At 38.3% G+C, this 25,613-nt stretch overlaps 3 protein-coding genes across 13 annotated transcripts in view; 2 read left to right on the top strand and 1 right to left on the bottom strand.

The window, feature by feature from the left end:
• Window positions 1-1,767: 1,767 nt before the first annotated feature.
• LOC142972359 (uncharacterized) lies at window positions 1,768-14,464 on the bottom strand. 7 transcript variants are annotated; one of them, XM_076113435.1, is made up of 11 exons: window positions 14,320-14,464; window positions 10,768-10,903; window positions 9,629-9,803; window positions 8,285-8,447; window positions 7,940-8,066; window positions 7,085-7,256; window positions 6,580-6,609; window positions 5,013-5,906; window positions 3,863-4,757; window positions 3,544-3,586; window positions 2,479-2,618 (listed from the first exon to the last, which is right to left on the bottom strand). In XM_076113435.1, the coding sequence occupies exons 1-10, from the start codon at window positions 14,324-14,326 to the stop codon at window positions 3,552-3,554; spliced, it is 2,634 nt and encodes an 877-aa protein (XP_075969550.1). In that variant the 5' UTR covers window positions 14,327-14,464; the 3' UTR covers window positions 2,479-2,618; window positions 3,544-3,551. The 7 variants fall into 7 exon arrangements, with proteins under 7 accessions (XP_075969532.1, XP_075969577.1, XP_075969540.1 ...); XM_076113444.1 differs by having other exon boundaries at window positions 2,500-2,712; XM_076113417.1 differs by lacking the exon at window positions 3,544-3,586 and having other exon boundaries at window positions 1,768-2,618.
• A 1,269-nt stretch (window positions 14,465-15,733) lies between these two features.
• The window catches only part of LOC142972305 (guanine nucleotide exchange factor DBS-like), a 76,421-nt gene continuing 66,541 nt past the window's right edge, over window positions 15,734-25,613 (top strand). For 4 of the 5 annotated variants that reach the window (XR_012959449.1, XR_012959452.1, XM_076113298.1 and 1 more), the window contains exon 1: window positions 15,734-16,134. Coding sequence is in view for 3 of the 5 variants with exons in the window: in XM_076113298.1 (XP_075969413.1) it covers window positions 15,966-16,134 (169 nt within the window). In the remaining 2 variants the exon portion in view is untranslated. Of the gene's footprint in view, window positions 16,135-22,947; window positions 23,170-25,613 lie in introns of those variants that run through there. The other variant, XM_076113334.1, reaches the window with a different exon arrangement.
• LOC142972344 (uncharacterized) lies at window positions 17,706-22,783 on the top strand. The gene is made up of 4 exons (XM_076113391.1): window positions 17,706-17,915; window positions 18,193-18,465; window positions 18,553-18,783; window positions 19,091-22,783. Exons 2-4 carry the CDS (start codon window positions 18,208-18,210, stop codon window positions 20,327-20,329), a joined length of 1,728 nt encoding a protein of 575 aa, XP_075969506.1. The 5' UTR covers window positions 17,706-17,915; window positions 18,193-18,207; the 3' UTR covers window positions 20,330-22,783.

Here is a 25,613-nt window from a genome sequence, read left to right as displayed (position 1 = left end):
TATAAGTTTCGTATATACTATTTTTGTAATGCTGGGACACGAGCCCTTCTAGTACCTATTTGTAACTTGTAAGTCATCATTATTTGTTCATCTTGATTTTAACACAGTCCTTGTTCTGGTCTACTCCTTAGTAGGATAGCCAAGCAGTGTGTGTGGTAACTACATCATAAATAATTTTCAATCAGTAGAGTTCAGGAACTTGATAGTTGTCGTTTTATGGTCACTTGTGGCTTCAAGAAAAAGCTTGACTTTACCTTGCCTTTTATTACTAAGGCTCTGCTATTCATATTGCAGTTACCATACATACCTCTCGTACTTATTCGTAAATGTAGTAAGTAACCGCAGGTCATCACTAACCCCCAGTTTCTGAGGTACATTTGGCGGCAGTTTATCTATTCAATAGCATTAAAACTCATACAAAAAAACGCTATTGAATAGATAAACTACAGCTAAATGTACTCAGAAACCGGGGGTAAATCTGCCTGATCTTCCACGCAGTGAGCCCGATAATACATTAAATCGATTGTCCTGACATCTATTCGCTAACTTGAAACTACGTAGCGCGTTAGTAGCCCAGTGAAACTGAAACGTGCACGCCATCGTGGCGCGTCTTTATGGATTACCTTTCTTGTCCTCCTCTAGATGGCGCTCTTAAAAATTTTACAGCTGAAATTTTACATAGATACTAGCGAACCCGACAGACGTTGTCCTGTCTACACGTCAAAAAAACATTGTCCAGCGGACAAAATTGTGAATCTAAACCATTCTCAGATCCCCTTGAACACACCCAAAAAATTTCATCAAAATCGGTCCAGTCGTTTAAGGGAAGTTCAGTGACCTACACACTTACAGAAGAATTATATATATAAAGATATTGTACCACACTATACCCGATACATTATCACTGTAATACAATCTACTAGATTTAATACTACTACGTCTAAATAAATATTTTACTAGAAAAGAGTGATAATTTATATGGTTCCAAATCATATTATTACTGGGGCCGCTTAACAAATCTGAATGAGTTGAGGCAGTCCATGCGGGTCTTTATTTTAATCTATCTTTATTTGTATCTATAACTGACACTGAGCAAGCGGATTATTTTAAAACCTTTATAAATATGGATATTATATAGACCAGAGTGTACCTAAAGTACCTACCTAACTCAAAAGTTACTTAGACGTGATAAATATCCCTTACTCTATGTTTCGCTCCTTCCTGTAAATTATTTTCGCTGTATCAGTAAACAGTCATAAGGGCTGCAAATTGTAATTAATCTGTAAAGTTGCCTGTAGTCTATCGCAGTGATTATTTTGAATGTAGTACTAGATTGTAATAAAAATATTAGTAAGTATTATTATGAAACTAAGTTTATCAAGATGGCCCTGAAATAGGCACATTACAACAGCATTCTTTCTTTATCTTTATATTTGACTCGCACTTGACTCGGCTATTTTTGCGTGATTTATTAATAACAATAACAGACCAAACATTACATTGATGTGTGCCTAATGCATGCGTATCATTTATCGAAATCGTGCGATTCGTCAGTTTAACGATATTTAGATAATGTACCTACATGTTTCTGGATGATAACAGATGATAACAATTTTAAGCGGCTTTTACGACCTCTTAAATGATGCCTACCATCATTAACATCTGATACATTTTATAATTAGTCACCTCACTACTGTTTACTTACCCGTAATAAAAACAAAGATATTTGTATGTAATAAAGGTATCTAGGACTAATTCAAAAACATATTAATAATTCAAAATAGACTTTTAATATAAAAATTTCATAAAAACTTCGTTTTAATATTATAAATACATGTGTAGTACATCCTTTGGTAGATCAATTTTCACAAAAATAAAAACCAATTAGGTATACTGTTAAAACATAAATAATAAAATAATTACATAATTAGAAAAGTTAAGGTATAAAAATCTAACTAAACAATACATTTGCCGTGTGGTATAGAGTATAAAATTAACGCTAACATCATTTTATTGGAAAAAATTACGTGATACAAAAAAGCATAATTACTCGAAAATTAAATAGACATTTAACAATAGAAAGGCTACACTTATGGCACAGAGGAACTATCGGGAGCGTGATGAAGCCGCTCATTTCTCTTTGGGTTTCTTTTCCTTCTTGCGCGGGGGCGGCACCGGCGCGTCGGCTCCCGCCGCGCCCGCGTCCTTCTTCACCACCTTCTTCACGAGCTTCTTCTTGGGCGCCTCCGCGGCCGCCGCCACCGGCTCCGACACCGACGACTCGATCTGCTCGGCGGTCGTGGACTTGCCCTTGGCGGAGGACTTGACGCCGATCTGCGCCAGCGACACGGCGCCCACGGGCGGCGTGGGCACCTCGGGCTCCTCCACGCCCAGCGTGTGCTGCGGCGCGGGGGCGGGGGCGGCGGGCGGCGGCGAGGCGGGGGTGGCGGGGGCGGCGGGCTCGGGCGGCGTGACGGTGGGGGTGCGCAGCTCGCTGGCGATGATGGACTGGGCGAGCGCGGCGGCGTCCTCCAGCTCGCTGTCGGGGGTGGGGAGCGGGTCGGCGGCCGCGGGCGGGACCAGCTTCAGCTTCCCCGCGGGCTTGCGGCGCTCCTCGGCTACACAACCAATTTATTCCCGCCTTTATACTCTCGAGCGATTAGACGTGGCGTTAGTATGGCGGTCACATTAGAGAGCAAGCTCGGTTAGGGCCTGGAACAAAGTCGAGGGAAAACAAAGCTACTTGGTTAATTTGAAACGATGCGAGCAGAAAGTTAGGTTCGTGTCAGTTTAGTGGAGTATCGAAGCGTATGTCCATTACAAGGATTATTATTTTATCGGTGGATCGTTTTCTGGCAGAAAGGGTAATAATTCATTAATTGAGTATAATTAAATATTATTTATGTCAAAAGTACGGTATATGGTTTGATTTGATCTGAGTATGCATGTAATATATTGAGTGATAACTACAGTGAGGGTGTGCCGCTATGAGAAGCTTTGAATAATGTTCCTTGCAATGTGTGAAACAAAAATGTGAAGCGAAACAGACGTGCTCCAATTTCGCCAGAAACATGATCGAAATTGTAACAGTCTGTAGGAGTGCATCACACAGCCATGCGAGGTTGCATCAAACGTACCGAAACAGATGCAACTTGCACAGAAACAACTCACTCGGCTATTACTTGTAATTATTAAGTACACTGAAAGGAATCTCAATATCAAGTTTCTCCAGAAATAGCATCATGAGTGTTCAACAATAGGTCCCTACTATCTGCATCCACTTGGACGCAACCCAACATCCACTGAATATTTTAGAAGAAAAAATTGTAAATAACAGTAAGGAATGTCCATTAGCTAAATGTATCTATAATCCCAAAGAATTGCAATAGATACAAAAAATGATAGTAGTTTTTTTGCAATATGTGGACTTCACAGTATCGGCAAGCGTTACAGAACAAACATCGAGTTAAAATTCCTCCACCTTAACCCAAAGTCAGCGCAAATGTGAAGTTGCGTCGAGTCCAAGTGTAATAAAAATATTACCTGATCTATCAAAGCCGCGTCTCTTGCGCTGCCTCCTCGGTAGCTGGGTGAAATAACAACGAATTTTGAAACGTCGATAAATAAACATAAAACCAAACATCACAAAACGGCACAAAAGAAAACATGTGGACACATCGAGTTGTACGTGACGGCCGTCTAATCTAATACATACATCTGCCGGTCCGATACACGTAAAACAGATGCAGCTAAACTAGACATATTAGTACAAGTCTGAAAACTGCAAAATGAACTCGGTGAGAATCGAGAGTGCAAAGCTGTTATCGGTGTGCGGCGCTCTCGCCGTCGGTGTCACACTTACATTTGGCGGCGGGCGCGGCGGCTTCTTCCTTGGACGGCGTGTGCGCCAGCGGCGGACTGTCCGTGGCGCTCGCCTCCGCCGGCTTTTCGGGCGTGGCGGCCGGCGCCGCGGCGGCCGAGCTCGGCTCCACCACCTTCGGTGCTTCGGCCGCTGGCTCCTGAACTGCGGCGGCTGGCGCTTCTGTCGTTACAGGGGTTTCAGTCTTTTGTTCCGGCTGCTCGACGACTTTGACGGGGTCGGCTTTGATCTCCTCCGTGGCAGCGGGCGCTTCTGCGGGAACGGCGGAGGTCACTTCGGCGACGGCCTCCACGGTCGCGGGAATCTCTGCTTCCACGGCTTCCACTGTAACGGGCACTTCACTTGGAGGAACGGCGACTACAGGCTCAGACACTACGGCAGGTGCTGCGGCTTCTACAGGCGCCACAGCTTCTACAGGCACGGGAACTTCAGGCACTGGCGCCGGGGCCTCCGGTGCCGCGACCGCCTCCACGGTCACTGGCACGTCTGCTGGAGCCGCCTCTTCTACAGGCGCGGGTGCTTCTGCGGGAGCGGCGGCAGGCTCCTGTGGCGCTACGGCTTCCGCTGGTGCAGCTTCTTTTGCTACTTCAACTTGCTCGATGACTGGTTCCTTTGCCACTTCACCGGACTGAACTTGAGTCTGTTCAGGTGCCGGCTGCGGTGGAGCGATTTCCTTAGGAGGAGACTGTTTAGGAGGTGAAGAGCGGGGCTTACTTAGGGTCTGCGAGATCTTCGCCCAAATATTGTCGAAGGAGTCGGCTCCCATGTAGTCAATATTACCGGCTTCCCATCCCTGGCGACGTGTCAGCTCGTCCAGAGCTTCGCGCTGCCCGGCGCCGCCTGGCAGCACTCGCGCCAGGTTGCCGGCCACGCCACTCTGTAACAGACGTCATATTCACTTAATAAATTATTATCGCATTGCGGGAACGTTCGGGATAAATTACTCGGTTGGAATCAGGTTAATGTTGAGGTAAGTTTAGACGTGCACATTATATTAAGAACTCACAGCATGCATAGCTTGTCTACAAACGGGTTGCTTTAACAAACATTCTTGCATCAAAAACGTTTTTAATAATATTATAAGATAGTTACCTGCAGTCTTCGTTTGAGATAAGTACTGGATGTAACTTACTTGGGCACTATTGTTATTTGTTGACAAATATTCGTCTTCAGCAAAATGCGATAAATCGTGTATCAGTGATGGCGAGTCCGGCGGAGGGGACGGGGACGGCGTAGGTGGTACTTCATGAGAACATACTTTTCTTCCACGCGCGTCTATAGTGACGCGGTGCCTCAGGTAGTAGCCGTCATATGGATGCCTCGGCATTATCTCTTCATAGTCATCGCTCTCACTACCGGAGAGATCTCCATTAATCATTCCTCCTTCGTGAACGCAAACATCGATGCGATTCAAACGGCGTCGTCGTCTGTTCCGCTTTTTAGTAGTGTCTGCTTGAACGTGATGTGCCGACACGTTATCGTGTGTGCTGTGGTTATTGTAATTGTGATCTGTATGTTCATGAAACTTTTCATCGTTGGGGAAATAATAAGATTCGTGGTGATGAGTGTGACTAGAACTATCATGATGGTGGTGTGTGTGTGAGTGATGTTCGTGTGAGTGTTGAGCGGTGTGTGAGTGGTGTTGGTGCCAGTGTTGCTCGTGCGCGGGGGGACTGTGGTGCCACTCATGTTCAGAGTGCTGCGTGTCGTGATATTGGTTATACTCTTGAGCTTGATAGTTCCATACATATTTTCTAATTTCATCTTGATTTTCAACTCTTCCTAATTCAGGCTGCGGGCTAGCTTCGTGCTCCGTATTAGCCGGAATATATCCTTTATAAATTTGCCATGGATCATGGAACTTTGTTATATCTATCTGTGTTTCTTGAGACTCTTCTCCTTTTTGTGCATCGGGATGATGCCAAGCGAATTCAGATTCAGGATCCAAAGTCGGTTGATAGTGGTACTGATGGCTGACATCATGTGGAGGTATCGCTGGCACATCGGGGGGTTCCTCCACCTCAACCTATCGGTTGAAGTGAAACAGCTCAGTAAGCATGCACACAAACACTTGAACTAAGCTTCACGCACTAGCAATTGTAATATAAAATATAGTGCAAAAAACTTTGTTCAAGCGACTATTAGTAGAATACGATATTAAATGCTTTACTTAATAAACATACAGATATAAAAGTTTCAGGTGTGGGAGAGCCATAAAACGAGATGCATTTACTGCATTAAATTAAAGGAAAGAGAAATAACTATTAGATAGTATAAAAGAGTCTACATCAGTATGTTTACACAGTATCCGCGGTGAGTATTCCACCAAAATACCAACACCATCTAAGTACTCCGTCCCAAAACTAATAAAATTTCCAAACCGTGCAAGAAGCAACAGACAAACAGAAGATTTAGGAATTGTTACTAAAATGTTAGTATTTTGGAGAAATATTATGCACACGGGTAAAATAATCGCTTCAAACAAAAGGTGCAAAAAGTAGCAGTACAGTGCACAAGCTTAGAGAGTGCAAGCTAATGTTATTTATATTGTAAGTTACTGTTTAGTCACTCAGGGACGCATAATGGTCCTAACACGGTGCCATAATAATAAAACAAAGTAAATACACCTACGAAGACACTGGAACAATATTGTATACAGTTGAGGACGAAAGCTGGAGTTCAAAATGTGTGAGTCTCACCTCTGTAATTTTATTTTCCTTCCGTGAGAGCTTGGAAAACATGTTGTAGTGTTCAGATCAGAGGCAGTAATGAGAATGGATCGTTTTACTGGACTAAGCCAGGCATCGCGGGATATTTGTGGTCAAACACAAACCGCAGAAAGAGGGGTTGTGTTCCAACAATATGTAATCGATATTGAAATCGATATCATAACCAATCACAAATGTTACGTTAAATTCTTGAGGTTGTATCGTAGGTACGTTTTTGCTGTTATCTAATATGAGAATATCAGTTTCATTGTTGTATTTTGCGCTACACATAACTTAAAATGTATACAAATAATGTAAAATTATCAATATTAAATACAAGATGAGCTTCATTAAGTTTACATTTATGTACATAAATAGCAGTGACGCACGAACACCAAAGAGGAAACTTTTGCAAGTTTACATTTGAGGAAATGGTGTCCAGTAGACTGTAGAGAAATTGTATTACATGTTCTAATTAAAATGCTGAGTGACTTACCATGCCAGTGTCGAGCTGAGAGTGTACTTGAGAGGCGAAGAGGTCCCACCATAGTTGTAAGAGACCACGAATGTGCTCCGGCGCATCTACCGTGTGAGACTCGAAGTTGAAGTGTTGCAGCCATGGCTTAGCCGCGCCTATGAAGTGGATAATCTTCAAGTTCTGCCCAAAACTGCAAATAATAATAATGTTGTTAGAATCCGAGACATAAATAAGTGATTAAAGTATTACACGACGATAATTCCAAGATATCTTTGAAGATAAATCGACATAACTAGACAAACGTTTCTGATATCTTTCGGTCACCATAAGTAAATTTCTTGGTTTTGCGATTAGAAATTTAAACCCGAAAAATATTAATTAGTAAAAATCGACGCAAACATTTTTATACCAGATATGAGTAGAATTATTTCTGGAAGACGATTCTATAAATATCTCTCATTGGTATAGTATTTCCTTTGACGCTACGATTTATGTGAACGAACGCAGCACCCGCCTACATAATACAGAACGTCATTATCGGAGCGTTCTTCCATGCATCACAAACTACTCGTGCGGATCGCAATGACGTGTCCGTTCTCTTGACTTTGAATGCCATAAATGTGTAATCGTTATTACACCAGTATGTACTTACATTTAACAGTTAACGTTTACGAGCATACTATAAAGTAACGGTTCGACCCTAGGAGAACCTGAAGGTTTTTTGTTCATGGTATCGAAAGGCCTATTGCAATTCTAAAGAACTTGTATAGAGATGCTGCTTTTTTAATTGATACAAAATGTCGAAATCGACTCGAATGTTATGCAATTAATCGCTAGATCAATTTTTCATTTAGAATATCAGATAGGACTTACTGTTTCAAAGCAGGCAGGTAGGAGTAGAAAGCAGCAGAAGTAACGTTGTAGAGGAAAGGCAAGTGCTTGTTGATGTCACCGTGCGCCCAGTCCGAGAAGAACGAGTTCAGCAGACCTTGGTCTCCACCTGTTACGAACAGATCAACCTTCACTCGCACACACCATGTTGACAAATTACCGCCACGTGTTATGACGAAGTAATGTAAAAGCAAAACACATTTTGCAATGTGTCAGAAGAAATTCTACATGGCAGATTGTGTAAACATTTATTTTAGTCGAAATATTTGCCACTGGTACGTCGTTTCATACATATTTTAGTTATAGGTGCCAGACAGGATAACTTACCGTCGAAGCTGCCGCGTTCCTGTGCGAATGTGATGAGCTGACTGAAGGTCTCTGCGGAGGGCGTGTACACGAACACACCAGAGTTGAAGCAGTCGGGCCAGCCGACATCAGGCGCCGCCGACAGCTGCTCGCGCTCAAACAACTCGTCACAGTTTTGGACCACCTAACAACAAAATATGCTTGTCATCGTAGCAGATGGTGTTCTGAATATATTGGTATCCTTGACCGTGAAAATAAAATAATGTTGATGAACTCAACAGTACCACAATACTCTCACTGTACACAGTTTTGTCACGTTCCGCTCATGAGTATTAAATAACTTGTATGTTTATCAGAATTCTTTATCAGAACGTGTATAAAAGCTTCAGTTGACACAATAACCTGCGATAAATAAAAACGCCGCGAGTCAATGGATTCTACCGAGACGATATCTTTATGTTTATTAATGGATCCTAAATATTCATAAATTGAATTTTTCTGCTGTTCGTATTAAGCAATTTGATGATATTAATGATAACGGCATGCGAACATCGTGTACTGATAGTTTTACTTTCTCGACACATGCTAGGTACCTTCAAAAGAAGCCGAAGAATGAAAGTGTAGAAATTGGAGCTGATCCAAAATTGTCGGGTACAAAATATTTGGGCCACGGTTATGCGTCTCGTCATCTAGTGTTACTGCACTAACGATCACATCCGGTAACATTGACTTTCTTATCGCATAAACAGTTACAGATCGAAATAGATTTAATGGGCTTCACATACGATCGTTAATTGAAAATTAAAAATCAGACATCATGTACAACGCGTTGATACAAAATCTGCTGCAAGGTTTTTGCTAAAGTTGATTTAAGATCCGCAAATATTTGTATACTTGGCGGAGCACTCGCTAAGTGTCCACTGCGCGTAACAACATCAATCTAGCATTCTTTTTAAATGGTATCCACCCGCTAAAAATATTCTTTAATGTTGAACGTTTTAAATGATAGGACATATTTTAATTTGCCGCAACGTGACTGTTACTACACGAGAACTGATTGAAAACAATCACCGGCAGCGACGTTTATCTGTCCGAAGCGTTCTTTGATATCACAAAAACGTTTACTTGGAAAATGTTTGTTTTTGCCAATCAAGATCATCTCGAATAAGCTTCGATGCTAAAATGGAAATAGACGATGACGCGAGGACATTAGATAAACCATTCGCTAAATTGCTACCGGCGACCAGCTTAAGGCGTCGCTCTATCTAATTTAGACTAATTCATTACCGGCGTCGTTATAGGACACTAATTAATTAAACTTTAGATAGAAGACAGATACGTCTGATGCAGGTGCCAAGAACTCACCAAGGTGTCGGCATCCAGGAAGACACACTTTTCGTATTGCGTGAGGCTCCAGCAGTGGATCTTTGTGAAGGTGATGCCGAGCTCCGGGCGCTGCAGCAGCGCGAGGTGGGCGGCGTCGCGCGAGTCGAGCACGTCCACTATAATCACCTCGGCGAACACAGCGCGAAGGCGTTCTCTGAGAACAGTAAACACGAAAATGAGAAAACATTGTTATAATTTTAGAACACGTCGTTTTTTATTTCATTCCGATCTAGAATTGTGTAACTATAAACACGTTCCGTAAGAGACGTAGTTGAATATATGACTCCACTTTACATACCAAATGTAGATATTTTAATTTAAGAAAGAATCAAGTTCCTTGTCAATTTGTGATACGATAGACAAAACGCTAACTGCGTCTATCTTCAATATTTTTGCAATATATTTATTTCGAAAGCGTTACTTTGTATGTGCAAAACTGTAGCATTTCATCAACAATAATAATTAGAAATGCGTATATTATTATGTATGAACGCATATTACATTCTTGGTGAATATAACTTGTTCAATCCTGAAGGCGAAGAGTAACAACATAATGATTGTTCAGCAATCATACAATCAGTAAAGAACGAGAGTATAAAATATGTTCCTATTAACGTGTGGTGGAATGACACTGAATAACGTCTTCCAAGGTTTATTCAATTCCAATGAATCTTCTTATTTAACAATAATTGACTTTGGTAATCTACGGTCATATTAATTAATAACAGGATTTAATTTAACTGTGCAATGTGGCTAATTGTGTCATCCGGTTAGCCTTTAGAATTGTAAAGGAATAACATGTTCATTAGAAGTCTGTGGAATCTTCATGGAACATTTATTCGCTTGTGATACCCTGGGTCTTTCATTAAGATATCCAAGTCGATTAAGAGCCCGAAGCCAACAAATAACACAGTCTAGTAACTGTGTCAATTTGCATCAATATCTCAGGTTTAAGAGTTCTTCTCAATCCGAAAGACAGATTCAGATTGTCTTCATCGGTCACATCCATGGCACATCCACGTAAAACTTAAACTCAAGTAATCCATTTTTGAGAAAATCCTTAGTGATGATGGATAATGCTACATTTGTTAACATTCAAATTTAAAACAACAGTATACCTCATAGGTTCAGTGACGGATGGTGTGATGAGCACCACGCTGGGGTATGCGGATTCGACGCGACGCAGCGAGTGCGCCAGCACCAGGGCACCCAGGCCGTACGAATCGTTCGTGGCTAACGTCACCCATGCTCGATCTGAAGACAAAACAATACCTCTAACTTATCAAAATATACTACGTAATAACACAAACCGTCTGATTTATGATCTCTTTTATCAGTAATAAACGTCAGTTAGTCTAAAATTTTTGTATCACATCCAATATTATTTCCTTTGAACAGCCTCGTATTCTTTTCATACACGCAGTTGACGTAATAATGATATCGCCAGTCTACTGTTTTACGCTATCTGATTGTGAGCTTATTATAACTGCGAGTGCTGTTTCGTTGTAGTGTTATCAAATAACTCAGAATTTTTCCTAGTACGATTTTTTAAACATCTTCATATAATAGGAATAGTAAATAAAATACAAATGTCATTATTCTCTTATGTATATTTATAAACCGCCATTTGAATGTATATTTAATTTACAAGCTCCACGAGTCTAATCACATTTCTGTAGTCGACTTTGGTGCCAAAGACGTAAATATCTAAAATAACTGGAGAAACGTTGTTATGGAGGATTGCGCAGATTTATATTTTAGCGTTCTGTCTGTTCATGTCGGATCATCGTCATCGTAAAATACTATGAGGAAGTGCGCAGTTTCTTCCTCTCGAGAAAGACGCAAACACCAACTCTACATTTAGTAGGTAGTCACTTATATTATTGGCACGTGCCACTGTTAATGGCGTCGCGGATGCGTTTGCGCATTATTTCTTTACCTGTCAATAGCACACGTGGTAATATTAGAGTTGACATTCAGCCTAATTAGAAAACATTTATTGACTAGTCATTTGTTTGATTACAATTTAATGTTAAATATTGGCACCACCATTATTATTGGTACCTAGGTACCTACTGATTGAATAGAAAATAGAGATCGCAAAACCGAAAATGGTTTTGAGACGGATGTGTTAATAAGAATTAGGAATTTAAATAGTAACATCTTATAAGATTAATTTGATCATGTAACAATAATAACTGTCCCCAACTCCGCGAAAATATTCACGTGAATATTTTAGCGGGCGCCCAGCTTGCGTGGGCCATCACATACACCACCATGTTACAGACAAGTGCCGCACGTTCTGTTCCGAAATAGCGCGACACAAATAAAATTCAAAATAAAACCACTGTGTTGCGTTAGATATTTGGTGTCGAGCCCGTCGACGCCTAATACCTACAATTAAACACGATAAGTCTTGTCTGTCAACACTAGGTGACGCTAGGCAGTGACGTGACGCCTATAGGACATTCTTCAGCACATAACGACACAACGCATCACTTTATTCATATCCAACCGTCATTATAATATGTCTAAATCTAAATCTTAACCAATCTTAAGCTTCAGCTTTAGCATTTTTAATTCTTAATCGCCCCATACGTCTCATTAATGCTAGCGGCTTTCAGAAAATTTTATTAACGCATGTCGTAAAATATTAAAAATCTTGCTTCATTTTCATCCAGGAAATGCCGTCAATCATTCGAGGCCAAACCTTGGTTGTCCAGGAATCTTACATGTTTTTACAACTTTAATGGTCTATCAACATCGTAAAATCGCTTCAATTTATTTTGTGAATATCAGTATGGCAACCGACTCGATGATTTAATGTGACGCCGAAAATAGTCCTAAGTTTAAATGGTATTTATACGGTTAGATGTTCTATTACCAAAACGCACCCCAACTGCAAGGCACTCGAGAGTTGAGATGCAGGATCAGACGCGCTCGGGAGCAATGTCCCTGCGGTTTCTATTTAGGTGCGGCCGGTCCGGCGGGATGGAACCACGCGGGCAGTCGACCGTTTAACGGAATAAAGGAATGCAATGATGACGTGTTCATCTTTTTATATTGTCACAGTAGATTTTTAAAAACGAGAGACTATCTTAACCGGAGAGAAAACTTTGCCTCAGTGAGCAGTATCACTAAGGCGTACTTTCTAAGTTCGCGCTTATGAAGATGCACACGCTATGCGTTATGGTCGAGGTGCATTTCACTTAGTCAATATTTAATTTTCAGTCTGTGAAGTGAAAATCGGGGCTGCGACTTCTTGTTTAGAGAAAGCTGTTGCTGTAACCTACCGGTTTGTCATTTGTGGATAATCTAGGTTTCGTACTAGGGCCATAAATATTTATAGTTTGGCACAGAATACCAGTATTTACTGAAATGGTTAGTCACAAATTCAGACAATGGAGCCAAAGTTGCTCACTGTCATCTCCCGGTTTGCCTTTCCTTGACCACATAAGAACTCTCATTACTGTAGTCATCTCATACTTATCATCGAGTACGTTTTACGTGATTTAGCATCAAGTCCAAGGAAGGAATAAATCTATCTCATTGTTATTTTCACATGACAACAGAATCAACGTATCGGATTAGTAGGTACATAGCCGGCGCCAGTTCAGCCGCAACCAGGTCGGATGAACCTTTGCGGTCTGTAATGAATATCGGATATCAAGCCACAAGACTCTAGCAACATTTCAGCAAATTAAAAATTTTGTTAATCTGCTCATTACGATACTATAATAAAGGTAGATCGATCTATACTCGACTATAATATAGATAAAAGTTGTAAAAGGTAATAACAATACAATGGACATAAATAGATTTACTTATCTACCACAAATTCACCAGTTTCCTGTCTATTAATTATGAAACGAACGATGAGAACTTCATATAAAAATACTCATTGAATTAACGCAGTCTCCATAACAGTTGATATCGCTCAGGCGATAGGCTCAATGTTTATGAATGTAGGTATTTACAGTAGATAACGATATTCTGTTTGCGATCTTTTACTCTTGATACGATATAAAACGTAGGACAAGAACAATTCATACATGTATTCATATCTGCTAACGTAACTAAAGTGACGTAGATGTTTGTGGGGTCAATAAAGATAAATAATCAGACCCACGCTAAACCAGAATAATTCAAGGTTGACGCCGAGTTTTTTAATTTGCAAATAGGTAGGTTATGGCAAAAATGTATACTCCGCGTTATATTGTGACAAACATTTAAATAAGGGATAAAAAATTTAAACGGGTTAACTGAGTGCACTAAATTAAAACTTAAAAGCAACCATAAACACAGAATTTTGCTGGAATAATTAAGTAATAGGTACGATATCAGAATAAGTATTATTTCAGGCGAAGTTTCCAGCTCGATACTTTTCTATTTAGTTAAAATGAAATGATCGGGTAAATTCAGTTAATTAGTAACATACAGGGAAAATTAATGTACACGACAAATTTAAATATTTTACCAGTTCCTAGTGGCGAATAAATATATGAGAGTATTTATATCTACCCGAATATTAAATACTTCAAGCACCTTTGTACGCAAAATTAAACCATTAATTGTATTAAGTTGTTAGTAACATTAAAAGGCAATAGTACGCGAATTAAATAGAAGAGGAGTTACATAAAAACGCCGGGTGTTATAGAGTTCATGCTTACTTGACATTATGTGGCCGGGTGTAGTCTCGTGTGTGACAGTTCCAGTCACCTCTAATATCACGAACTACACGCGCTCTTCGCGCAACACTAGCTAATGCACGCAGCGTGCGCGACCGCGACCCCCTCACCGCGGTCTCACTCACACTACTATACGTAAACGTCATCTTGCACGCACACATATATATTTAGTAACGCATGCGCACAAAAATAAAACAACTTGTTATCTGTTTCAACGCACAAAAAATTCTTTAAATATAATAAATATATTCAAAGACAAAATGTATGAATAAAAACCATTAATTGGAAACGTTTACTCACTGTAAATTGAGCTTGTTGAAATAATACGCTGGCAACTCAGACTCGAACAGCTGTTTGCAGCGATCGATAGATGTCAGTGGGTGTCGCTTTATTTTCGTTGCCGTATATAGAATAACGGTATCCGTAGTAAAATCACTTCATTGTAGTGATGGCAATCATTTTAGATTATATCGATATACCTATCAATGAATAGGTAAGAAATATTAAGACTTAAAACAAGAAGTATTAAAGTTTAATACTACAAAAAAAAGCAAAGCGTACATAAAAGTGAAATTTAAAGCCAGGTAAGATAATATTCTATTAAGCAATATATAAGCAGCAGCGTAAAAATACTACACTACTATGTTCGTAAAGAAGTTTGAACGGTTCCTAGCAGTAACATGCTAAAATAGCTTAAAATAAAAAATATTTCAGAACAGCCAAAACTGAACGCCATATACCATGTGCCTATAAAAAAGACGCGTAAATTATTGTGATACGAATACGCACTTAAGCATAACATAGGTAATTGTAGATTTTTTTTTGTAGGTAAAGTGATTCTATCTTGGCTTTACAAACTATACCTAGGTACTTTATATCGGTCACGTAACAAGTAGTAATTTATAGATTTTTTATGCATTTGCAGTCACGTACTCAAAAAAGCCTTTATGCAGTCCTTTGAACTATTTGGACACATATTACGGATAAAATACGACCGTTTGGAGTGCTGAATAAATTGTGACAAGGAAAGTGGAAAGAAGTAGTAACCGAAATCTCCCAAGATGGTCGAACTATATTCAAGCATTCGACGACGACTAACTAACACAGTCAGTAGGAATGAAAGATGCGCAATATTCAGTTACGAGAGAAACGACTGAAGAGAAAGATCGAATTAGGAGGTGAAATCGACGATCAGTAATTAAGAAATTACTTGTCACTTGCATAAGCAACTAAAAATAATAAAACTAATTATTACTAACATTTTATAAATAAGTGACTATGTTTTATCTGACAGCAAAAAATGCGATATTGAATAATATGTTACAACAATAACATTAAAGTAATGGATTTATCGATATAGACGCGGAGCCCATCTCTATTCCGCTATCCAGTAGTCTCGTTCATAGTCGGGGGACGTTCCGCGGTCTTCTTTGATATTATTTGTACGTCAAATCGGGTCGATGAACGAATTCGGAAAAAATGAAGCTTAATTATGCAATACAAAATACTACTGATAAACCTTAACAATGGAAATGTGTTAAAAAACAAAGAAAGTAAGCTTTAAACAAAAAATGTCGTAAACGGCAAGTTAGCGTGTTGTGTTTGTTTTCGGTGTTTCGGTGGAAACGATGGCCAACTCCCCGACTAGTATAGAAACACAAATAGACAGTTTTTTGGAGCAGTTTAAGAGGAGTGCTTCTAAAGCGATGGAGGAGAGGATGGAGTGGCCTGATGGACCATCACCAGGAGCAGTCGTCAAGTCCCGCAGTAGCTGCTTCGCCCTGGACGCAGCAGCTGGTAAGTAATTCTAGCAGTAGGTCATTATTTATAAATCAGTGTGCATTATCAACATGTTATTATCCTATAGAATTAGTATTTCTTCTAAATTTAAAACAGAAACAAATAAATAAATGCCTACAGTTACCTACCTACTCAAGAAATACATTTAAATGTAAAGACGAGTTGGATCAGTATAACAGTACACCTATGTACACCAGTTTATTACATTAATTAAAATAATAACGGTGGCGTCTAAACTTATAAATAACATATTAAAAACAATAGAGTTACCTGTATGTACTTAATAAGTTGTCTATTGTTATTAATTCCGCACTAACATTCAGTATTTCAGATTCACAGAAGGTAGTTTGTCTGACAATTATTTTTATTCATCAATATTCAATGCGACGCAAAAATAGGTTATAAATTAATACTTACTTCAAAAGAATCCGAAACCTCCAATATTTTACATTTCGTCTGCCTTTTGGTTTATATTTTTACTTTACTCTTTGGTCTGACTGATGTAGTGATGTGATGACACATTGTATGATTATGACAGTTTGGTTTTTTAGGGTGAGCGACCCTTAGGGTTAACCATAGGCCTAACGTCATAAAAAATAAGTAGCCTTATATTTTTTGTGTATTTGTTAGTTACAATTTTTAAGAACATTATATACGTCCAATTATTATGAAAACGCGTACGTAGTAAAGATAACCAACTCTAATAAAAAAAATCTACCTGGAATTTAATTTTTCCTTTTTAATTTTTCGATATCACCTAAGATTCATTCCATTCATAATTACAAATAGAGCATGCTTTGGCGGGGTCTAAAATTTTATATTACCGATAAATATGTCATTGTGTGGTGTATATTTGCAAAGTTTTTAAGTCAGGTTTTGTGGCGGTTTATCGTTATGTTCCACATCGCTGCGGACCCTCTTTTGCCGTGAACCCTGTTTTAATTTATTTTGTGCGTAATACTTTTAGTCGTTTATTTTAAAGGTCATATATACTACCACAATATGCTTAAATACACACATTGCTACATATTTTTGTAGAGTTTCCTGGACTGTGTTATGCTTGTCGTAAGTAAGTAAGAAGTCATAAAAGTGTTAAAGCTTACGGAAGAAGGGTTATCGATTGAGTAATGCTTCTTATTTATTCGATTAAATGGCTTGCTACACCGAACCTGATGTTACTTGTCTTTATACATATAAATAACAACGATTCTATTGGTACTATATTTATTGTAATGTATAATGTAGGTATACTCCAAACACAAGTTTTCGGATCATAAACAATAGGTAGTATTGTTTATGATCCGAAAACTTGTGTTTTCACCCTAGAAATCTGGAACTTAAAAGTCAAAAGAATTTATTTTAAGTAAAATAAAAAAAAAACTAAATAACCGCACATGAAATTCAACGAAGAACATATTTGTTGTTATATTTGTTTAACCAAATACTTTACTCGTATAAAATAAAATAAAGAAATACGGCGCACGCCGTTTTGAATTTTACCGCGCTGTTTTCGCTGAGGGCGTCGATACGGAAACATGCTCGTAGCGCTGCCTGGTGGTGGCGCACTGTACTAATTACGTGTTCTACGGCGTCCTCCGATTTTATTCACGGAAAGTGTATCGCCATATTGCTTCCGTGAACTCGGCGAAATATTTGTACTTTTCTCTTCAATTATGACTGTAATATCAAAATGAAGTGAATTATTACAAACCACAGTGCGTTAGAAACTGGGGGGATACATTTTTATGCATCTCGGTCACTGATATATCGTGATAAAGGTGAGTTTTATTCTTTCTTTGCTATGACTATATGGCCCAATATTCCACGGGAGTTCGATCCGCTATGCGATAATGAAACTTAAAAAATGCGATTAAGGTTAATAATTGCGCGGTTTTTGTTATGTTTATTTACATGAATTTGAAAAGTTATCGCGGTTTTTCTAGCATTATGCCTTGGGGTTGTCGATTCTTATAGCGGTCGGGGCGGGTTTGTCGTGTCGTTTTGTACATACACGTATGTACGTACATGTGATTTGATGTGAACGATCGGTTGTAGCGTGGAGCGGGCAGAATGTCATTTGAGAAAATGGAAGTGGTGAATCCTGCCGAGAAAGAGGCTAGCGAAGTGTTGCATTCGCTTCTGTCTGTGGAACGTCGGAGCGTGGACAGCAAGGAGGCCATCATCGTGTCAATACCGAGCGACCAGAACGGCGGCGGTGAATACGGCGAGAATGCACAGTGGCACACGCCCGTCATGGGCCAACATTCAGTATTTGAGATAGGCACACAGAATATGCAGCAACACAGCTACAATGGTCACCAGGAACAGGTGCTACATTCTATATACACTATTATGAATAACAAAGACTATTGCCCTGGTATTAATGTGATCTAATCATATCTTAACAACTTTCAGGTTTTATGGCAAGGACATACTATACAAGTGGAAAATGGAGGCAATTTGCAAGCTTTACCGGGCTCGTATAGTATTGAATTTGGGTCTCATGTGGAAGGAGAAACTGGTGAAATGGATGTAGACACTAAACCTAAAGTTGAAAAGAAGGCTGGAAACAAAAAGAAGAAGAAAACTGACTCAGATAGTGATGAAGAGGTTCTTGACAATAAACTGGAGGATAATCCAGCACAGGTAATATGATCTTTCCCATGTTTCAATGCTTATGCTGTTTCGTATATCATTATTATAATGCTACGTTGGTTTTTCATAATATTCCAGTTTCATACCTAATATAAAACCTTAGGCCCAAAACTTAAGTTAAATAATCATATTTTAGAGTTTCCTTTCCTAGTCAGAAAATAATTTTTATTTAATGTGGTTTAATGTCACACAGTTTTTTAATGGGAGTGTGTTACAGCACCTAACTGAATGACTAAAACAGACTCAATGTTATTTAGCATATATTTTTGTAATCATATGACTGTTGTTATCATTTCAGGTCAAAGAAAGACTGAAAAGAGGTTGCGATTGTAAAGACAACTGTTATCGAGGACTTAACCCAGAGGCAGTCTATAGACATAGACTTAATATAGCTGAACTAACCAAGAGTGAGCATGACATGTACTTGATGGGAATCACAATGGCAAGCTTGGCCAACCCAGCTGAAACATCCCGGCATAAGGTCAGGAGGAGACTGAGAGCTTGTTATGTGTATCAAGGGCGAAAAGTGTGCTTAGAGGCTTTCTTATATCTTGAAAATGTGACTCATTACCAACTCAAGCGAATCCGGCAGCATGTTATGACCCATGGTGTTGCCCCCCGTATTCATGGCAATGTTGGTAAGAAGCCTTACAACACATTTACTCTAGATATTTACAAACATGCTACTAATTTCCTTAAAGAGTATTTGAAACAACATGCCAGTTCACCTAAAGATGTTCAGCCATCTGCTGAAAGTGGTAAAAAAGCTAGTAAAACTGTTATCATACAAGGAGACTCCCGGAAACATCTTTTTGAAGCTTACAAAGAATATGGAGAGATTTTAGAGCCAGGAGTTAAATTAATGGGCTATTCAACTTTCCGTGCTTTCATGAAAGATCAATTTCCTCATGTTAAGTTTGCTACTAAAAAGCAAGATATACCAAAAGACATGGTGCCATTCCGTAGTGGTAAGTGTATGTCTTACGACAAGAACAAAGACCCCATTAGAATACAGCAAGAAAAAGAAAAGCAAGAGGCAAAGAAGGCAGCTATGGAGGCTAAAAAGAAGGAAGAACATGAAAGAGAACAGCAGGCTCAGCAACAAGCCCAACAACAGCAGCAACAACAGCAAGTGCAACAACAACAACAACAGCAGCAGCAGCAACAACAGCAGCAGCAACAACAACAGCAAGTACAACAAGTACAAGTGCAGCAACATCAGCAGATGCAAAACCAGGCTCATGTTGTCATACACCAGCAGCAGCCACAGCAACAAGCACAGATGCAACAACAGATGTTGGTGCCACAAGTCAGCCAACACCAGCAAGTTCTCACACAACAAGTTGGTGGTGTACAACAAGTTGCACAGCAGCATTGTGTTCAACCATTGGGTGTGTCTGAAGAAAATGGACAGCAAGTAGAAATGGCACAGCAAGTTATACCTTTAGCTGTGGTGCAACAACCACAGCAGGCATATATTGTCACTCCTGTGTCGCACTTCCAGACGCGCGTGCAGGGCGCTTGGTACAGGCATTGACAACTGACTTCAGCTGCCGCATCGGAGATTTTGTCTGCAACTCAGTTGAGGGTGATGAATACAAACTTATTTACGTAAAACAAGATCTCGCAATGACTGAACTGTTGTAAATTAGAGCAGTTCCTTAAAAAATCTGATTAATTTGAACAGCCACACGTAACTTTGGCAATAAGTTAGAAAGGATAGTTAGGTAACACCTTTTCAGTATTGGTTGAAGAACTAATTTAATAACAACTATCTCTAAGTATAAAGTTAATCATATTTACACCATTTATATTAGTGGTTAGCTATGTAGTTTATTTTAGAATTATGTAATGTGGTTTTCCAACAGATAACTAAATTTATTTTTATTATGAGTATAGATAGTTAGACATTGCGTAGATGCTTAATGGACTGCAATGAAATAATGGTGTTGGTGACTAGTATGTGTTATGTGTGGTGTGGAGGGTCATTTATTTGGTGGGGCTCTGACCATGTCATGTGCAAATACTGCAGCTGATTCTCAATGATCTAACTACTGATTTTTGTTGAATTTACCATAATATATCTGGATAAAGATTTCATGAAATTTGGGGAACATCACTTGATTGCCATCTATTTAAATCACGATATCTTCAGTAATCAACATGGAATATTGAGAATGGACTGTTAGTTAGTTTGTCTTGTGATTGTTAGTAAACACCAATGTCGCCGGTTCCTCTGGAAGCTGATACAGGAGGTAGAATAACCAACATACTGGTAGTTTCATAGATGAATTTTCAACAATAGCAATCAATTATTTGTATCTTAATGTTTTATGTAATACTTTCAATGTTTCAAAAAAGCAGTGCCTTCATATGATGTGAATCTTTGACATACTCGTGCGATTATAAGTTCAGAAGTAATTTAGACTAGATAATAGGATTTTAAAGAAAGAAAGGTGTGTTGCTGAGCATAATATTATCCTCTGACAGGTTTGATACCAGTTAAACTATTTAATATAATAAAGAACCCATCCTTTTTTAGTTATGATTTATGGTGGTTAATGAACATCTGAATCACTAATTTATGAAATAAGTTTTAAAAGTTCTGTTACCAAATAAACTTTTATACATATCAATACTTCATCACATTTTTAACAAGTGTTTTTACCGGGGCTCTTAATTTTATATTATGTACCTATGCAATGTTCAATGTGGATTGTAAATGATTTTTTATAGTCTTGTTATAATGGCAAATTTTATTCTATACCCAAAATTAATTGTACCATTATTAGCTAACATATTAAATTATCAGATTTGGATGTACTGTGATTATTGGCTGAATAACGATTACACTACACAATTCTACAATTTTCGTGATAATGTAGACATCCATTAGTTGACATGTTAGTGCCTACATGAGATGTTTTACATTCAGGAATAAGTAATATGTTTAAAGCGACGGTACCTCATTTTGTTCTGATATACTCGATCATGGATTATGTTGAAACCATGATAGCTACCAAATGTAATAGAAGGCTGATCATATGCTGAGTGTTCTTCCCTTTGTTCCATATAAGACATGTATTGGCTATATCACCAACATTTTTTTAATTATTAAGGAGACATTAGGTATATACTTTCTAATTAGTAATTCCTTGTGTAGCTAAATATTAAAATCGTGGTGACCAAATGTTGCAATAAATTGTTTGACATGTGTGACTCATACAGTTACAGATTGTTGTAAGCTAGTTTTAACACTGTAGTGTAAGAATATGTTTGTATTTTATTATTATTATTCTTCATTGCGATACCCACATTATAGTTCTTTTGAACACTACAAATATTGTGAAATGAGTTTTAAAATAACGACATGCTCAAGACTTTGGTATGCCATACACTACAAATGTAATCGTATTTTAATTGGCATATTTATTTATCCCAACGATTTATTTACTTGTAACAGCATGGCATGTTCCATTTCTTTTACTGATTGTATTTCCTTATTGTACTAAGGTACAAATTATTATTTTAAATTTATTTATTTACAACCAAATATCCTCGCGATCACAAACATTTCAAGCCCGAGGTGTCTTTAAAAATCTCATTTATTTTGAACTAAGATAGACATAGTGTAATTTATGTAACTGATAGAAGTGTGTAATCATAATCAATTTAAATATAGACAGTACAGAAATGTGCCTAGAAATTATGCTTATCCATGTATTTTTATAGTGCAATAACATATTGGATTCGGAGCAGATTTTATAATTAATTGATATTATCAGATAAAATATTCTATGTTGTTATTATCCAAGTCCCAGGTCCGGCCGAATACCTAAAGCAAATTATAATGTATGAAAAACGTAACAAAACAATAATTTGCTTCGAATCGTAGTGATTTGCCCTTAGCAAGATATTCGGCATCTATGTTCCAAAATTATTACCGTAGGAAGACATGATGTGATAGAAATAAAACTTTTTTACGCTACAATTTATCTTTCAATTAACCCCTATAGTGAGGGCTTTGGGACGAGTTAGTGCTGAACGGGGTCGAGGCTCCCACGCCTTCCTTCAATAGACCGGTGCTGAGTTACAACCGGAGATTGTGCGTCGGGGGTGTTCGTTCGTCGCACTCGTTCTGCCTCGGCTCATTGGTCTCCTGCAGTCGGCCACTTCACTCGACAATTTAATAAATCCTCCGCGTCGTTCATTTGTAAACAAAAGTCATTGTTTCGGCCTCAATCGGACAGTTTGACGATGGCGACTTGCCTTAGCGGGCGCGCGCGGTGACATCTTGCTTCTTGGTGACCTCTTCTATATTCGATATGAAGTTTTGGAAGTGTAGCACTAAAAGAGAGCGGCGAGCTGCTGCAATCGGTAAGTGAAAAACAATTTCACTAGCATTAAATCATAAATTCATTAATTATTTACTCACAACATTACGCAGGTACCTACTTAATAACTACTTGTCATCTATGTTATACGATTTGATCGGATTAATTATTTTACGTATCTCAATATCTAACATTATAGGAAAAATACTTACCAGAAACCCTTTGTTTCCTAACGCTATCATGAGATAATTTTGAGAAATAGGTACTTTTACACGGTCAAGAATTGGTAATTATGAAAGTGTTTCTAAAGTTACTTACCTTATTAACTATGTACCTACCTATATTGACTATTAAGGCTTAGGTACATGTTTTCAAAGCTACCTTAACATGGTAGAATTGGGAACTTTACGAATTAAGACGGTTATTATGATAAGAAAGGCAAAGATGACACAATCGAATGGTATTGGTAACCTTGAAATTAATGGCGTAACGAATTTATTTAAACGGTGAGATCAGACTATATAAAACTGTTCGCTTTCGGTGTTACTTTACAAATATTAATACACCTTAAGAAATATATTTAAACACACAAGCAACTTAATCAACTTGTACTAGGAAAAAGAAGATCCTTCTTTATTTTTTTATTAGTTGATTAAGTTTCGATTGAACGATTATTTTACTTACCTACTGGATTACCTAGGCTCATTTAGGTACTGTGGCTGTGTGACTTCTTGACTTAACTAAAAATACGATTGATAAAAAGTCAATTTAACTCATATGAATATCAAACTGCATTGTGGCATTGAGTTTATTTACTGAAGAACATAGGTACCATAACATAACAATTTTGTGCCTGACCTTTTGTGTATTAGGTCATTTTTAAATCAACAGCCAAAGGAGTAACTGAAGATTAACTTTTTTATTAGTTAGGCCTTTTGTAAAGTTGTTACATATTGCATGAATTACTGAAATATTTACCTAATAAGTACTACCTACTGATGAAAACGTGTATATTAGCTGGAGCCGGCATCGAGTTGAAGGCAGTGCCTTAGAGCGTGACCAGAGAATAAGTAAATAATCGGTATAATGCGTGACTGCCACTCTTTATTAGTTTGTGTACAAAAATAACCTTTCTTTTTGCGCACTTTCAGTTAAGCTCGTTTACTACGCATGCGAAGGGTGGACAGATGTATCAACGAATTAAACTTTTATTGAAAACGTCTGTCTGCTTCCCGACTTCGTGATGATGAAAACACATTTTTATCAAAATACTACCTACTGATGATTCTAACGTACCCTACCCTACCTTCTTAAATGACCTGAAAAAAATCGTTATCTAAGTAAGTAAATGTAAGCAGGTACAATGCAAACCTGCAGTAGGTAGGCATAAAAACAAAATTAAGTTAAAAATATAAGCGCCCGACGTTATCGACTGGACTTTAATAACCCATCGACAAGCTTTCGCTGTTAAAAGCTCCTTGAGTGGCACAGACAAAAGGGTTTTGAGACACGTGCCAATCATCAATATAAAATCAATGCACGTAGGTTTCGGTGTATGAACGCTGTTCATATGACGTCACACGTATCTATAGCAGGTTGATGTTGCTTGAAGTCCGGTGGCACTGGTGCCCACTACATAGATTGGCAACATAGTGGTGGCTCCAGGCTGATTGCTATGCGAGCCGCAATCCTCCGTCGGCCTTTGTTTGCGTTTCACATTGTCCCATCCTTCCTTTCCGTTCCAACTTTTACTGAATACGAACCATTGTTTGATTTTCATTAAAATTTTATTGCAGTTTGTAATGAACGGTAGTAATAATATCTCAATAATCAAGTTAATTGATCATTACCGTTAAGTTGAAACATGCAATTTCCTTTCCTATTTAAAATTCTTAATGAAATATTGAATAAATACTTAGGTGATTACCTATGTACGTATGGGTTCTTTAAATTATTTAGTTAATTTAAGGACATAAAACGCACGTTAAGGTTTCGCGTAACCACGGATACGCGTAACTTTCCTTAAAAACAAGTGATGATTCTATAAATAATCTCAAAAAATAACACTTCGTTTTATTTGCGCGCTCTTAAGCCAATACTCTATTAAATTAATTTTCATCCGGCACCACACCTACATAACACAGTGTTTTTCTGCGCTTTAACTGCAGTGGATATCGATTTTCACGAAAAAAAGGAAAATGTTCGTGAGCAACGAGAACATGAACAAGCGCTAATAACTACAACTTGACTAGTCAAAAAATCGTAAAACAACATGATGAGTACCGGCTCGCGTCAGGAAGGAATGAGGGCAACAACTATGATGTTTGTTTTCTTTCGTCTTATTTTATACCTTGAGTAAAAGTGCAATAAAAGTTCCTGTTTTTTCTACTTTCCGATTTGCTTAATTTGTTGATATTCACTATTATCCAAAACCAATCAATAGTTTAGTTAGCCATTAATATCAACTAATATTTTATTTTATTAAGC

The sequence above is a fragment of the Anticarsia gemmatalis genome, chromosome 1 (genome assembly GCF_050436995.1).
Source record: "Anticarsia gemmatalis isolate Benzon Research Colony breed Stoneville strain chromosome 1, ilAntGemm2 primary, whole genome shotgun sequence".
NCBI classification, from domain to species: Eukaryota; Metazoa; Arthropoda; class Insecta; order Lepidoptera; family Erebidae; genus Anticarsia; species Anticarsia gemmatalis.
This window is presented reverse-complemented; position numbering and strand designations above follow the sequence as displayed.

Excerpts from the sequence above, each read along its gene's own strand:
- LOC142972344 (XM_076113391.1), top strand. The coding sequence starts at position 18,208 with ATGTCATTTGAGAAAATGGAAGTGGTGAATCCTGCCGAGAAAGAGGCT. Across the intron at positions 18,466-18,552 it reads ACAATGGTCACCAGGAACAG|GTTTTATGGCAAGGACATAC; the intron begins GTGCTACATTCT and ends AACAACTTTCAG. Across the intron at positions 18,784-19,090 it reads TGGAGGATAATCCAGCACAG|GTCAAAGAAAGACTGAAAAG; the intron begins GTAATATGATCT and ends TTATCATTTCAG.
- LOC142972359 (XM_076113417.1), bottom strand. Across the intron at positions 7,257-7,939 it reads TACCTGCCTGCTTTGAAACA|TTTTGGGCAGAACTTGAAGA; the intron begins GTAAGTCCTATC and ends TATTATTTGCAG. Across the intron at positions 4,758-5,012 it reads CAAATAACAATAGTGCCCAA|AGTGGCGTGGCCGGCAACCT; the intron begins GTAAGTTACATC and ends CGTCTGTTACAG.